Source organism: Bidens hawaiensis, unplaced genomic scaffold (genome assembly GCF_021521415.1).
Source record: "Bidens hawaiensis isolate Kalapana, Puna unplaced genomic scaffold, B.hawaiensis_p1.1 tig00013426_1, whole genome shotgun sequence".
NCBI lineage: Eukaryota > Viridiplantae > Streptophyta > Magnoliopsida > Asterales > Asteraceae > Bidens > Bidens hawaiensis.
In genome coordinates, this window is record NW_027492138.1 from 107,297 (window position 1) to 121,550 (window position 14,254).

General features: G+C 42.0%; 1 protein-coding gene and 1 pseudogene across 2 annotated transcripts; both read left to right on the forward strand.

Moving 5' to 3' along the window:
* Positions 1 to 7,120: 7,120 nt before the first annotated feature.
* LOC143544046 (uncharacterized) lies at positions 7,121 to 7,830 on the forward strand. The gene has a single exon (XM_077036218.1). The coding sequence runs from the start codon at positions 7,264 to 7,266 to the stop codon at positions 7,828 to 7,830; it is 567 nt and encodes a 188-aa protein (XP_076892333.1). The 5' UTR covers positions 7,121 to 7,263.
* Positions 7,831 to 12,117: 4,287 nt separating this feature from the next.
* Positions 12,118 to 13,830, forward strand: LOC143544048 (ras-related protein Rab2BV-like; annotated as a pseudogene). Its single transcript, XR_013137183.1, has 3 exons — positions 12,118 to 12,302; positions 12,779 to 12,831; positions 13,231 to 13,830. The product of XR_013137183.1 is annotated as a ras-related protein Rab2BV-like (transcript).
* Positions 13,831 to 14,254: the final 424 nt, after the last annotated feature.

Genomic DNA, 14,254 nt, shown 5'->3' on the forward strand with positions numbered 1-14,254 from the left:
AACCTGAACCCTCAAACCGTAACAACCTCAAGCGCAGGCGCAAGGCCTATGCGCTTACCAACCCGCCCATTGTCCAGCAACCCATCTACCAACCTCCAGTTTACGCGCCTAACCCTCTGTCAGCCTACCCAACACCTCCTGTAGTCCACAACTATGCCTTAACCAATCCAGCACTCCCTGCCCCGCCACCTAAGAAACCTTACACAGGAAATCAACCCTTTTGCCCAACCTGTAGACTTCACCACCCAACCCAAACCCCGTGTCGACAATGTAACCGATGTGGCCGCGTTGGTCACTCTGCCGAATACTGTAGAGTCCCTCCCGCCAATCCAATTGCGCCAACACCACCAGTCTACCCGCAGAACCCACAACTAACCTACCAAAACCCACGACCCAGATCGTGCTTTAACTGCGGTGATCCCAGTCATTTCCGGAACGCGTGCCCAAGGCTACAAGTTCAGATTACGCAAGCGAATCCGGTGAACCAGATTTCGAACCAAGTGACGCGTGGCCGAGCTTTTAACATAACCGCGCACCAAGCGCAAGCGATTAATGACGTAGTTAATTGAACATTTTTGCTTAACGGATTTTATGCTTCTGTACTTTTTGATACTGGCGCCGATCGAAGTTTTATCTCTCGCGCCTTTGAGCTGAAGCTTGCGCGACCGCGCGATAACTTAAAAGAAGATTTTTCAGTTGAATTGGCTAATGGCGAAACTGTTTTAATTAACTCTGTGATTAAAGATTGCACACTTAACCTTAACGAAAACGATTTTCTGATCGACCTCATCCCCATGCCTCTTGGAAGCTTTGATGTTATCATTGGTATGGACTGGCTTACGCATAATCGCGCCGAAGTTATTTGCGCCAAGAAGATGGTTCGCATACCTCGAGAAAATGGTGATCTTCATATCTACGGCGAAAAACCCTCCCGCGGTCTTAAACTTATGTCTTGCGCCGAAGCCCAAAGACTCATGCGGAAAAGGTGTATTGCATTTTTAGCCCATGTGGTTAAACCCGATGAAGGAAAGAAGAAGCTTCGCGATATCCCTGTTGTGCGTGATTTCCCTGAAGTTTTTCCTGATGATCTTCCTGGTATCCCTCCCGCTCGTGAAGTCGAGTTTCGTGTTGATCTTGTCCCTGGTGCTTCCCCCGTAGCTAAATCTCCTTACCGTCTTGCGCCCGCTGAGATGCAAGAATTGGCAAGCCAGCTTCAAGAGTTGACTGCTAAAGGATTCATTCGCCCTAGCTCTTCGCCCTGGGGTGCTCCGGTGTTGTTCGTTAAAAAGAAAGATGGATCGTTTCGCATGTGTATTGATTACCGCGAGTTGAACAAACTCACCATTAAAAACCGGTATCCTTTACCACGTATTGACGACCTCTTTGATCAACTCCAAGGTGCCTCTTGTTTCTCGAAGATTGATCTCCGCTCTGGTTATCACCAGTTGCGCATCCGCGATGAAGATGTCCCGAAGACTGCTTTTCGAACTCGTTATGGCCATTTTGAATTCTTGGTCATGTCCTTCGGTTTAACCAACGCACCCGCCGTTTTCATGGATCTAATGAATCGGGTGTGTAGGCCTTTCTTGGATAAATTCGTGATTGTGTTTATCGATGACGTTCTGATTTATTCTAAGACCAAGGCCGAGCATGAGCAACATCTCCGGTTGGTGTTGCAAAAGCTTCGAACCGAGCAACTCTATGCTAAGCTTTCCAAGTGTGAATTTTGGTCGGATGAAGTACAGTTTCTTGGCCATGTTGTTAACAAGATGGGTATTCATGTCGACCCATCCAAAATTGAAGCAATCAAGAACTGGATTACGCCATCCACTCCTACCGAAATCCGTTCCTTTCTGGGCTTAGCTGGTTACTACCGGCGATTTATTTCGAACTTCTCAAAGATCGCTTTGCCCTTAACAGCTCTAACGCACAAAGGTAAACCGTATATTTGGGGCTCGAAGCAAGAAGAAGCCTTTCTGACGCTCAAGCGATTGTTGTGTGAAGCTCCTGTTCTTGCGCTACCTGAGGGTAATGATGATTTTGTCGTGTATTGCGATGCCTCCAACCAAGGTCTCGGTTGTGTTCTTATGCAACGAGGCAAGGTTATCGCTTACGCATCAAGGCAACTTAAGGTTCACGAAAAGAATTATACAACTCACGACCTCGAACTTGGTGCAGTTGTTTTTGCCTTGAAGATCTGGAGACACTACCTTTATGGTACTAAGTGTATCCTCTACACTGACCATAAAAGCCTTCAGCATATCTTTGATCAAAAGGAACTCAACATGAGGCAACGCCGATGGAACGAACTCATCAGCGATTACGATTGTGAGATCCGGTATCATCCTGGTAAGGCTAATGTGGTAGCCGATGCGCTCAGCCGAAAACCCTGCCAGCTTAACTGTATCTTGCCGCGCACCCAGCTTCACTTCGCGCCGATTCAAAACAACCTTGAATCGCGTATTCGTGACGCGCAGCGCGCATCCATCAGTAATGGTAATCTTCGCGCCGAGTTAGCGTGTGGCGCGGAAGCGCACTTTGTCCCTAATCTGAGAGGAATTCTCTGCTATCTCAATCGCATCTGGATTCCCTTTGATGAGAATCTTCGCGCTGATATCCTGAGTGAAGCGCACAAATCTCGGTATTCTATTCATCCTGGCGCTGATAAGATGTACAAGGATTTGCGCATTACTTATTGGTGGCCCGGTATGAAAAAGGATATTGCTGTGTTCGTAGCTAAATGTCTGACTTGTTCTAAAGTGAAAGCTGAACACCAACGCCCATCTGGTTTGCTCGAACAACCAGAAATTCCTACGTGGAAATGGGAATGTGTAGCGATGGACTTTATTACCAAGTTACCTTTGACAGCAAGCAAACATGATAGCATTTGGGTAATAGTGGATCGTTTGACTAAGTCTACTCACTTTCTGCCCATTCGTGAAAACTACCGTGTTGAGCAACTTGCGCAGCTTTATGTCAAGGAAATTGTCTGCCGCCATGGTACTCCTTTGAGCATCATATCCGATCGCGATGGCCGTTTTATATCTCGCTTTTGGAAATCTCTCCAATCTGCGCTAGGAACTCGCTTGGACATGAGTACGGCATATCATCCTCAGACTGACGGTCAGTCTGAGCGAACTATTCAAACTCTTGAGGATATGCTCCGATCTTGTGTTCTTGATTTTGGAGGTAATTGGGATTCGCACCTGCCTTTGATCGAGTTCTCTTATAATAACAGCTATCATTCCAGTATTGGTATGGCCCCATTTGAAGCACTTTACGGTCGTAAGTGCCGCTCCCCGATTTGTTGGAGCGAAGTGGGAGAAGCTCAAATCACAGGACCCGAACTTGTTCAAGAGACAACCGATAAAATCGCCAAGATCCGTGATCATCTGCTGACTGCCAGAAGCCGACAGAAGAGTTACGCAGATCGTAGGCGGAAGCCTCTCGAATTTCAAGTTGGTGATCTTGTTCTCCTCAAAGTGTCGCCTTGGAAGGGTGTTGTCCGCTTTGGGAAGAAAGGTAAGCTTGCTCCTCGTTATGTTGGTCCATTCAAGATTCTCGCGCGTGTAGGAAAAGTTGCCTACAGACTAGACCTGCCGCCCGCGCTCAGTAATGTGCATCCAACGTTCCATGTATCCAATCTCAAGAAGTGTTTAGCTGACGAGAACCTTCACATTCCACTTGATGAAGTTCAAGTTGATGAAACTATGCATTTCGTTGAGAAGCCTGTTGAGATTATGGATCGCGAGGTTAAGCAAACCAAGCGCAGTCGTATCCCTATCGTGAAAGTTCGCTGGGAGTCCAAGCGCGGAGCCGAGTTTACATGGGAAAGGGAAGATCAGATGAAGATCAAGTACCCGCACCTGTTCTCTGCGCAACCTACTTCGAGATAAATTTCGGGACGAAATTTCTTAAAGTAGGGGAGACTGTAACATCTGCCCCGATCCGACCCGACCCAGGTACCTGTTTCCCTTACCCGATCTCTTTCTTTTATGATTTAATATTTATTTATACTTATATTTTACTTTTAATAATAATATATATTTTCCTTCCCGCCTCTTTCTCTCTCTTTCTTTCCGCCGTCCCGTCCCTCTCCTCTCTTTCCGCCTTCTTTTCCCTCTTGTCGCCGTCCCGCCCTTACGCCTTGTTTCCCTCTTTTTCTTCTAACTCTTTGCTTGTCCTTTGTTCCTTCCCGCCTAAGGTTGTCTGCGCAGCTCCACGCGCCAGACTCCCTTACAAGGAATCCTGCGTGAAGACCACCTGTACAGCGATTCGCGAGACGAACTCTTCTCGCAGCGCGCTAAGAATTGTAACTCTTCTCGCAGCGCGCTAAGAATTGTAATTCTTCTCGCAGCGCGCTAAGAACGGTAGTTCTTCCCGCGACGCGCTAAGGATTTGTAGTTCTTCTCGCAGCGCGCTAAGAATCGTAGTTCATCCCTCGACGCGCGAAGAATTATAGTTCTTCCCGCGGCGCGCTAGGAATTTTAGTTCCTCCCACGGCGCGCTAAGAAATGTGATTCTTCCCGCGACGCGTTAAGGTTGGTTCTGTCTGCCTTCGCGCTCGCGCACTTTTGCCTTCGCGCTCGAGCCTTCTCGCGCTAAACCCCCTTTGAGTTTTCTTCTGTTTAATCTAGCCGTTGCTTTTGAGTTGTCTTATCTTTTGAGCTGTTGACCTAATCTGCTTTATGTCTGAAAGGTTACTTTCGGCGCAGCATGCGCACCAACCCCATTGGTTGGCAGATAAAGTGACTGACATAATCTTTTGAGATCTGCTTTTGCCATGCTTGACCTGTACCTTTATCTGAACCGCCCATGCTTTTTTTTACTGTTCCCTGTCAGCTTTATCTTGCCTCTGCAGCTGCCATATCTTTCCATATCTTTTGCTTTTGGATCCTTATGCTTTTTGATATCTTTTGCTTGATCCTGTTAAGATCCTTTCCCCTTTTCTAGGGATTATGTCTCCTAGGGTTTTTCCTATAAATAGTAATATTTTCATAACACTACACACACAAAACACTTAATCTCTCCTGTTCTCTTGCTCCTTGCTCTCTCTGCCGTCTTCCTCTCTGCCTCCGTCTTCCTCCCTGTTCTGCCCTGCTTTTCCGGTAATATATATATATATTATATATAATAATTTACTTATTAATTATGCTAACTTATAATCAAGACTTAAAACAAATCATTAAAACAATAATCTTATTCATAGGTTAACTTGTGCTTGTTTAAAGTTGGTTCTTGCTTTATCTTACACCGCATCGTTTATCAAGTGAGTAATCTCGTACCTAATCCCTTTTTGCTTTTAATGTTTTGGGATGTTCATGTGTTCGTACAAACTTAGAGTCTTAATCTTGTTTATGAACTTTAGTCGCGCAGTATCCCATGTGTTGAGGACGTTTACTTGGCTGTTTATTTGTATGTGTGTATCATTAACCGCTTTGTTCGGCCTATTCCGAAGTTTTCATGGATCCATTAGATGAACACGGGAGACCTATCGTTTACGGTTTTCTTTGTTTACACTTGCACAGATGTTTTCTCGTTTTTGTGCTCAATTGGGAGCACGGATTGAACTATGAACTATGAGCTATGATCTATCTAGGCTTGATCACAATCTGATTGCACCCTTGTTAAACACCAGACATACACGTGTTGCGCGCAGATTTATTGTTATCTATGTATTGTATTAAACTTGATTTCTCACCAACACGCAAGTGTTTGACGTTTATTTTAACACATGTTCAGGTTTGCAGTAGCCGTTTTGGAGCTTGTGGACACGTAGGAAGTTTTCTTTATTTTGGACCTAGATTAAAATGTATCAAGACAAGTTTTTGCTGTTCGAATATTATGATTTATCATATATTGATTTATGATGATTTATGTTATCTTGTTTACTTTGCGCGTGCGCGAATGAATGTATTTATTAAATATTGACACTCAATAGTGTCACGAGTAATGAAACAATATGTGGCGCCCCGATGTATAATCCGCCTTTGGTCGGGGTGTTACAACTTGATTATGTCTTTATTTGATTTTTAGAAATTCATTGATTATATTTAACATGTTTCAAAAATAATTTAGGAACCCGTGTGTCACACAGGTATATAGGCTAGTTACCATATATTACCTGGACATTAAAACAATTTCTGCACTAAGCAACAAACCATAAAAGGAATCTTACACCAAGTCATCACTCGCCTCCAAATCTGCTCGGTATATTCAGACAATACCATTAGATGATCTGTTACAACATAGTGATTAGTCTTGTAAACGATTCGAACGAACACGACAAGGGCAGGTTTGTGTTCTTCCATTTAACTTTACACGACTTACATGAACACAAACACTTAATCGGACTTATATTTGTGTTCATGTTCGTTCATTTAGAAAATGAAGATGTCCGTGTTCGTTTATGTTCGCTTATTTAAAATTTAAACGAACAATTCACTAACATATCGAACATATATGAACAAACGTACACGAACACAAACAAACGTAAACAAATGTAAATATGCACACTCAAATAACCACAAACGAACAAATATTACACATTAAGTAGATGATCCATCTAAAGTTTCACCCAACAAAGAACATAAATGAACGAACAAAACATGTGTTCATATTCGTTTGTTTAGTAAATGAACGAACATAAATGAACTTATCGCTGAACGGTTCACGAATAGTTCACTGAACGTTTAGTTTGTTTACAAAGCTATTACTAATAGTGATTAAAAAGTTAGTATAATAAATGATGATATATTATATTAGTATATTAGTTTAATACATGACTCGTTTACTTATTATAATGTACCTATGGTATTAAATTATAAATTTTATTTCACATGTTCGAAATGCTTTTATTTTACAGTGTTATATTTTTATTGGGAGTTATCTCTTTTATAACTTATCATTTACTATTATCTTTTTTATCTTAATAAAAAAATGAAGAAAAAAACCTTTTCCTTATTATTTACTACACATGTAAATTTATTGACGTCATAAAAAGAATATAAAACTACGAAAGAAGACAAACATCAAGTCGTTGTAGTATGGTGGTAAGTATTCCCGCCTGTCACCCGGGTGACCCGAGTTCGATCCCCGGCAACGGCGTCTTATTTTTAAATTAACTTATTATTAATAATTCAATGTTGCATTGCCTTTCACTCCACACTTTACTTGCCGGTAACTACAAGCAAAAAACCATCCAATTCATTTCAAGCCTCCAACACAATCAACGCTTTCCAACTAATTTTCCCAATCAACCAAATGACCACCAATACCACCGCCACCGGTCGCCACAACCTCAAGAACACCACCATCCACATGATGGCACTAGACGGAATTGTAAACGTCAACTCTCTTTTCACTCTAGGTCTTTTCCTCGGGTTGGCAGTCAACCCCGCTGACCCAAACTACACTCTAGTCAACTCATCCAACACGTCATGCCTCGCACATTCTTCAGTCGCAGAAAACCTCGTGTCGTTTCATGTCTACTCGTTTAGCTCGTTTCTTTTCTCGAGTCTTATTGCCTTTGGGCTCAAACAAGCGGTTAGGACCGTTAAAGATGGTGAAACGCGTGTTGAGGTGAGTGATGGGACCATAGCTCATGTTAACTTAAGGGTTCTTAGAGGTGGGATGTTGGCGTCAGCTGCTGGATCGGTGTCCGGTTGTTTGTTCTTGACTCTTGCTTTGGTTAATTTGGTTCAGATCAAGCTTGGGAAACTTGGTTGTTTGGATTGGTATGGTGTAGCCGCGGTTGGACCGTTGGTGGTCTTGGTACCTTTTGCACTTACTATTTACATATGTATTGTGTTACATGCGTTCACTCGCTAATTACCTATCAATTGTAACTGTTTTAAAACGAAACTATTATTAATTAGTGTCATGTTTAAAGTATGTAAGAGTGACGTTCTTTTTTGTTATTGTACATAGATAAAACACTTTAAAAACTTGATGATAAGATTTATGCATAATATATTAAGATCCCAATCTTTACTATATGTCATATGATCGTAAGATCTTTATCCGCTAAAAATGTCAAAAAATGTGCCAACTTTGTAAAGTAAAACTGGAAAACAATAGAGCTAACCAACCAAGTGGGCCATGATAATAAAGTTACTGATATTAAAGGAGTTAAATGAAAGAAAAAGTAATATTAACAGAAATATGACACAACAAAATAAAGCAAATGACAAAAGAAGAAAAATTGGATAACATCCAGAGATAAGAGCATTCTCATCCCATCTCCTATAATTATGTGAGGAGGATTGGTAAATTATAGGATGGAGTTTCGAATGATTGTGAGTGTAAATTATAGGGTGGAGAGAGAAATGTAGTGATTTTTTTTGTAAATTTGAGAAAATATTTGGGGAACATTGTTTGCCCCTATTTATTTTTTAATATTTGTTGGATTGGTTGTGAGTAGAGGAGAAAGAAAATTGTAATGATAAAGGTATAAAAAATATTATTTAATTGAACGAGATGAAGAATGGGATGAGAATGCTCTAATATAACTCTTTTTGTCTTTTTTTTATATGGTGTTTTTACGTGTACGTCATCAGGGTTCAAACGTTAATTCTATTAAAAGAGATGAATTTGCTAAGCTGAATCATATGTATTTATAATCCCGAGAACCAAAAGCCCATTTGACGTGATTCATACCTGTAGAAACGTGAAATGAATCTGACCTGACCCATGACGATGTTTCCACGGACTTCGAGATGAACGAACCACGACTTGCTTGCTTCTGCTCCGACCGCTGCTGTGATCTGCGGTGACTTTTGGGGGTGTGGAGGTGACCGCTAAGAAATCCAGAGGATCTCTTGTTCACAGACACAAAAATATGGTGGTGGCTCTTATTGAGCTATTTTTACCAACCCTTGATAAGGAGGTGGAGACCTCCTTATATAGGGAGCCTCATGGCCACCATCATGGTACCCTAATGGGCCTAGCCCAGTTAGGGTTACCTCCACAAAACCCCCTCAGCCCAATAACAAATGTATTAGCCCATATAATAAAATAAGCCCAAAACATAATAAATTAGGGTCCTTAGTACCATACCCCGACAAGCCCCCCAAGTCCAGTGTTGCTCCTAGGCGTGCAAGCGTTTAGGTGGAGCACTGGACTTTATAAGGTGTGCTAGATCGTGAGGCGGTTTCTTCCCTTTCCTTCGGCCTTGTCTTTGAGTTTGGGAGGTTTTCTCCATGATGGTGACATGTTGTGATCCTTATGATGATGAAGGTGCACTAGTATGAATAAGATATAGCACGCATCATAATAATAGTGGCGCGGGGCCTGATAATAAAGCTTGCGCGCGAGGCGAGTTATGAGCTATAATAATAACAAAAGCCTGCGCGCGAAGCGACTTACGAGCTGAGAATAATAAAAGCCTGCGCGCGAGGCGACTTACGAGTTGAGTAATAAAGCTGGCGCGTGCGGCGACGTACGAGCTAAGAATAATAAAGCTGGCGCGCGCGGCGACTTACGAGCTGAAGAATAATGAAGCTTGCGCGCGAGGCGGCTTACGAGCTGTAAAATAATAAAGCTTGGCGCGTGAGACGACTTACGAGCTGTAGAATAATAAAGCTGGTGCGTGAGGCGACTTACGAGCTTGTAGAATAATGAGAGCCTGCGCACATGGCGACTTACGAGCTGTAATAATAAAGAAGCTGGCGCGCGAGGCGACTTACGAGCTTGTAGAATAATGAAGCTGGCGCGCGAGGCGACTTACGAGCTTGTAGAATAATGAAGTTGGCGCGCGAGGCGACTTACGAGCTTGTAGAATAATGAAGTTGGCGCGCAAGGCGGCTTACGAGCTGTAAAATAATAAAGCAGGCGCGTGAGGCGACTTACGAGCTTGTAGAATAATGAGAGCCTGCGCGTATTGCGACTTACGAGCTGCAATAATAAAGAAGCTGGCGCACGAGGCGACTTACGGGCTTGTAGAATAATGAAGCTGGCGCGCAAGGCGACTTACGAGCTTGTAGAATAATTAAGCTGGCGCGCAAGGCGGCTTACGAGCTTGTAGAATAATTAAGCTGGCGCGCAAGGCGGCTTACGAGCTGTAATATGATGATAATGACTGGCCAAGGGCCTCTTCTGCGTAGGATGACTATCCCGGCTTGTCTTCAAAATAATAATGGACGCACAAACGGCCAGATAATAATAATGATGTCACAGGTGCTTGCGCGGCTCGTGGCCGAACCTTTTAGTATGGCGCGTAGCCATATGGGTTTATGAGTATTCCACCCTTGGCGCGAGGCCTGTGGGTCTATGAGCATTCCACCCTTGGCGCGAGGCATGTGGGTCTATGAGCATTCCACCCTTGGCGCGAGGCCTGTGGGTCTATGAGCATTCCACCCTTGGCGCGAGGCCTGTGGGTCAAATGTAGAAACGTGAAATGAATCTGACCTGACCCATGACGATGTTTCCACGGACTTCGAGATGAACGAACCACGACTTGCTTGCTTCTGCTCCGACCGCTGCTGTGATCTGCGGTGACTTTTGGGGGTGTGGAGGTGACCGCTAAGAAATCCAGAGGATCTCTTGTTCACAGACACAAAAATATGGTGGTGGCTCTTATTGAGCTATTTTTACCAACCCTTGATAAGGAGGTGGAGACCTCCTTATATAGGGAGCCTCATGGCCACCATCATGGTACCCTAATGGGCCTAGCCCAGTTAGGGTTACCTCCACAAAACCCCCTCAGCCCAATAACAAATGTATTAGCCCATATAATAAAATAAGCTCAAAACATAATAAATTAGGGTCCTTAGTAACATACCCCGACAATACCGAAAGTGTGAGCATAATGCACAAACGATCAAAGAACGATTCATATTTGATGGTTTCTTAGCTTGGGCTTGCCTACCAAACCATATGTAATATGTTATGATATCAATCACGAAATCTTATGCGCACCACACGAAAATCAAGCCAACCAGTTGATCATTGACTCTTGGAATGTCGGGCGGTTAGTTAAAGATAAAGTGCATCCATTAATGTTCCAAGCTTTAAATCTGATATTCATTTATATGATACTTTATCTTTTTAAGGATATGTAGCGGTGTTGATAGAAGAAGATGGTGGTCCATCATGTTCTAGATACAAAAACATTGAACCTAAACTATTCGTTCTTATAAAATAATATTAACAAAACACAGTGTACGACACTATGCGTAATGGGGCGACAAATGAAGGGTTTTTGGGCGAATTTGGGCTACAACACCGTGATATTGGGGTGATAAGTGGGTGGGGGTGGGGGCATAGATTTGTCGTTTGTTTAAGTTAAAAAAGATTATTATTTTATTAAATGGACTAATGACAACTGTTTGGGGTGACGATTTTTAAGCTACAACATCATTACACCTCTAAAATGAAAATCTGTTTCACATATGAATCCATCTCCTAATTTTTTAATATACGATTTGCAAAAGATTGTAATCCACTTTACAATAAATAAATAAACTTTGTGTACAAATAAAGTAATCCTTTTAAAACTACCAAATTATTTCCCTCCTTTTAATATTATTAGGACGGTGCCAGTTGCCAACAGGCCCAACACACAGCCATTGTTGATCTGTGCATCATTACATAATTTGTACATATTCCCATCTAGATCTCAATGTATCGAACTAAATAGAATATATATACACTTATAGAGTGTGAGTGTGTGACTGTGTGTAGGTGTCTTCAGTGTTGCAAAAATCTGGCGGTGGGGTGGGGCTAGCGATTAATCGGGATTAGTCGAGATTAATCGGGATTAATCGGATCGGACTTTAATATATGTTTTTCAGTTTTATACATACATACACACATTTTTATATGTAACTTTCAGTTTTATACATACATAAACATATTTTGGCTGGAAATTGGCTGGAATCTCGCTGAAAACCACTAGTTTTTGCTGTAATCTCGCCAAAAATAGTTGATATGGGTCGGAATCTCGCCGGAAACCACTGATTTTGGTCGGAATCTCGCCGAAAGTCGTCGATTTTGGCCGGATTTGACCGTTAACCGATTAATTGGCCGACTAGTCCAAAATTAATCAGTGAAGTGGGGACTGGCGATTAATCGGGGATTAATCGGTGACTAGTCGGGATTTTTGCAACACTGGGTGTATTTGAAGTAACTCAAGAAGAATGGCGGGTCGGGTTGATCACGAGTATGATTACTTTCACGAGATCGTGTTGGTAGGCGATTCGGGTGTCGGGAAATCCAACATTTTATCAAGGTTTACGAGGAACGAGTTCAGTTTGGAGTCCAAATCAACCATTGGAGTTGAATTTGCTACTAGAACTCTTGAGGTTTGTGTTCTTCTACATTTTGGTGTTTATTTTACTTTTGATGTGAAATTAGTTATTTGGATATTCGAATCTGGTTTCTGGTTTTGACCGAATAACCATTATTTAGTACTAGATTTGGATCGGGCCAAATAACTAAATGTAAATAACCATTAAATTTTATCCGCTTTAAACCAAATCCAGATTTGGAACCCGAAACACAATTAGGTTTCAGTTTAAAGCCAAATAGTCAGTGGCGGGACCAGAAATTATTTTCTTGGGGGGCGACATCGGGACGTACACTAATACTAAGGGGGCGATCGAGATTTTCACATACAAATAACACTAAAAAAAATTTAAGGTGGGCGGTCGCCCCCAACCTACTGAACACCCCTAATTAAGACTAGGAACCGATATAACTAGTCCGATTGAGCCTATTTAAACTAGTCGAACATGTTAAACCAACGAAGCAATCTAGTTGACCAATGATTTGACCACAGGTCGACGGAAAGACAATAAAGGCTCAAATATGGGACACGGCAGGACAAGAGAGGTATCGAGCCATCATCATCATCATCATCATCGTACTCAGTATATCCCACCAATAGCAAAGCTATGTTAGGGTCTGAGGAGGGTAAGATGTAGACAGCCTTACCTCTACCCCATAGGGATAGAGAGGCTGCTTCCGGTGAGACCCCCGGCTCGATAGTAGTTTTGCATCAAGCCTTGGACATAAAGCACATAGCACTCAATCATCGGGATACCGGCTGATTGGTGCATGTACCCTCGTCTTTCGGCTATCAACGCCACCACATGATGCCTGATTAACCTTCCTCCACTTTTAACGTTATTTTCACGAGATTAGTAAAATAACGTCAAAATTAGTGCAATTTCACTTTTGCCCACCCGAGGGTTTACACATATATACATAATATGCGCGCACCTCAAGCAGGGCGTAGTATCGAGCCATCACTAGCACCTATTATAGAGGCGCGGTTGGAGCCCTTTTGGTTTATGACATAACCAAAGAGTCAACCTTTGACAATCTTCAAAGGTGGTTACATGAGCTTAGAGAACACACGGATGCTAACATTGTTCTTATGATGGCTGGAAACAAGTCTGATTTGAGCCATTGTCGAGCCGTGAGCGAACAAGATGGTCAATCTTTTGCGGAAAAAGAAGGGCTTTTGTTTCTTGAAACGTCAGCACTTGAATTGTATAATATTGAGAAAGCGTTTCAAACGGTTTTGACTGATATATACCGCGTTGTTAGCAAGAAAGCGTTGGTGGTAGAAGAGGCGGTGTCGGGTTTACCAGGGAAGGGAACCAACATTGATGTTGGTGGTGGTGATGCATCTGGGAACACAAAGAAAGGTTGTGGTTCAAATTGAATAAGACATGTTTTTGGAAGTTAGATGTAACAATTATCATATGTTGCTTTACCTGCATTATATTCATTTTAGAGGCACGTTGTAGAATGTAGAGTATTGTCGTTGGATGGTTTTATTTTGATATGAACACAATTTTATTGGCTAATTATTGCATTGAGAAAACATGAGTTGCAAACTTGCAATGCCATATATGTTTATGTAATGTGTATGTTATATATGTATTTAGAGGGGGTTTTGATTGTGATATTAACTTATTAAGTAACCTTTTCAGCTGTTATCTTACATTATTTTGGTTATATTCTATCTACTGTGTATAAGTGTATCATGTAGTAATCACAATTTTCAGCATATTATTGATATTAAAATTAATCGTGTCCATATGTAACATCAACGATGTTGCATTCCGATCATATTGTTTTCATGCCTTGGGAAGGAACAAATTAACATGTAAAAAGAACAAACGTGTGAACTATTACTATCCAACTATGATTATTTTGTATTTCTAGGTGGTTTTCCAAAAGCATTTGTATTTGTAGGTGACTTTGTTAATTGTTTGTAAATATAGGTAAATCGCTAGAGGGGGTT

Bases quoted from the DNA above. Each gene is read 5' to 3' on its own strand.
- LOC143544046 (XM_077036218.1), top strand. From the start codon at position 7,264: ATGACCACCAATACCACCGCCACCGGTCGCCACAACCTCAAGAACACC.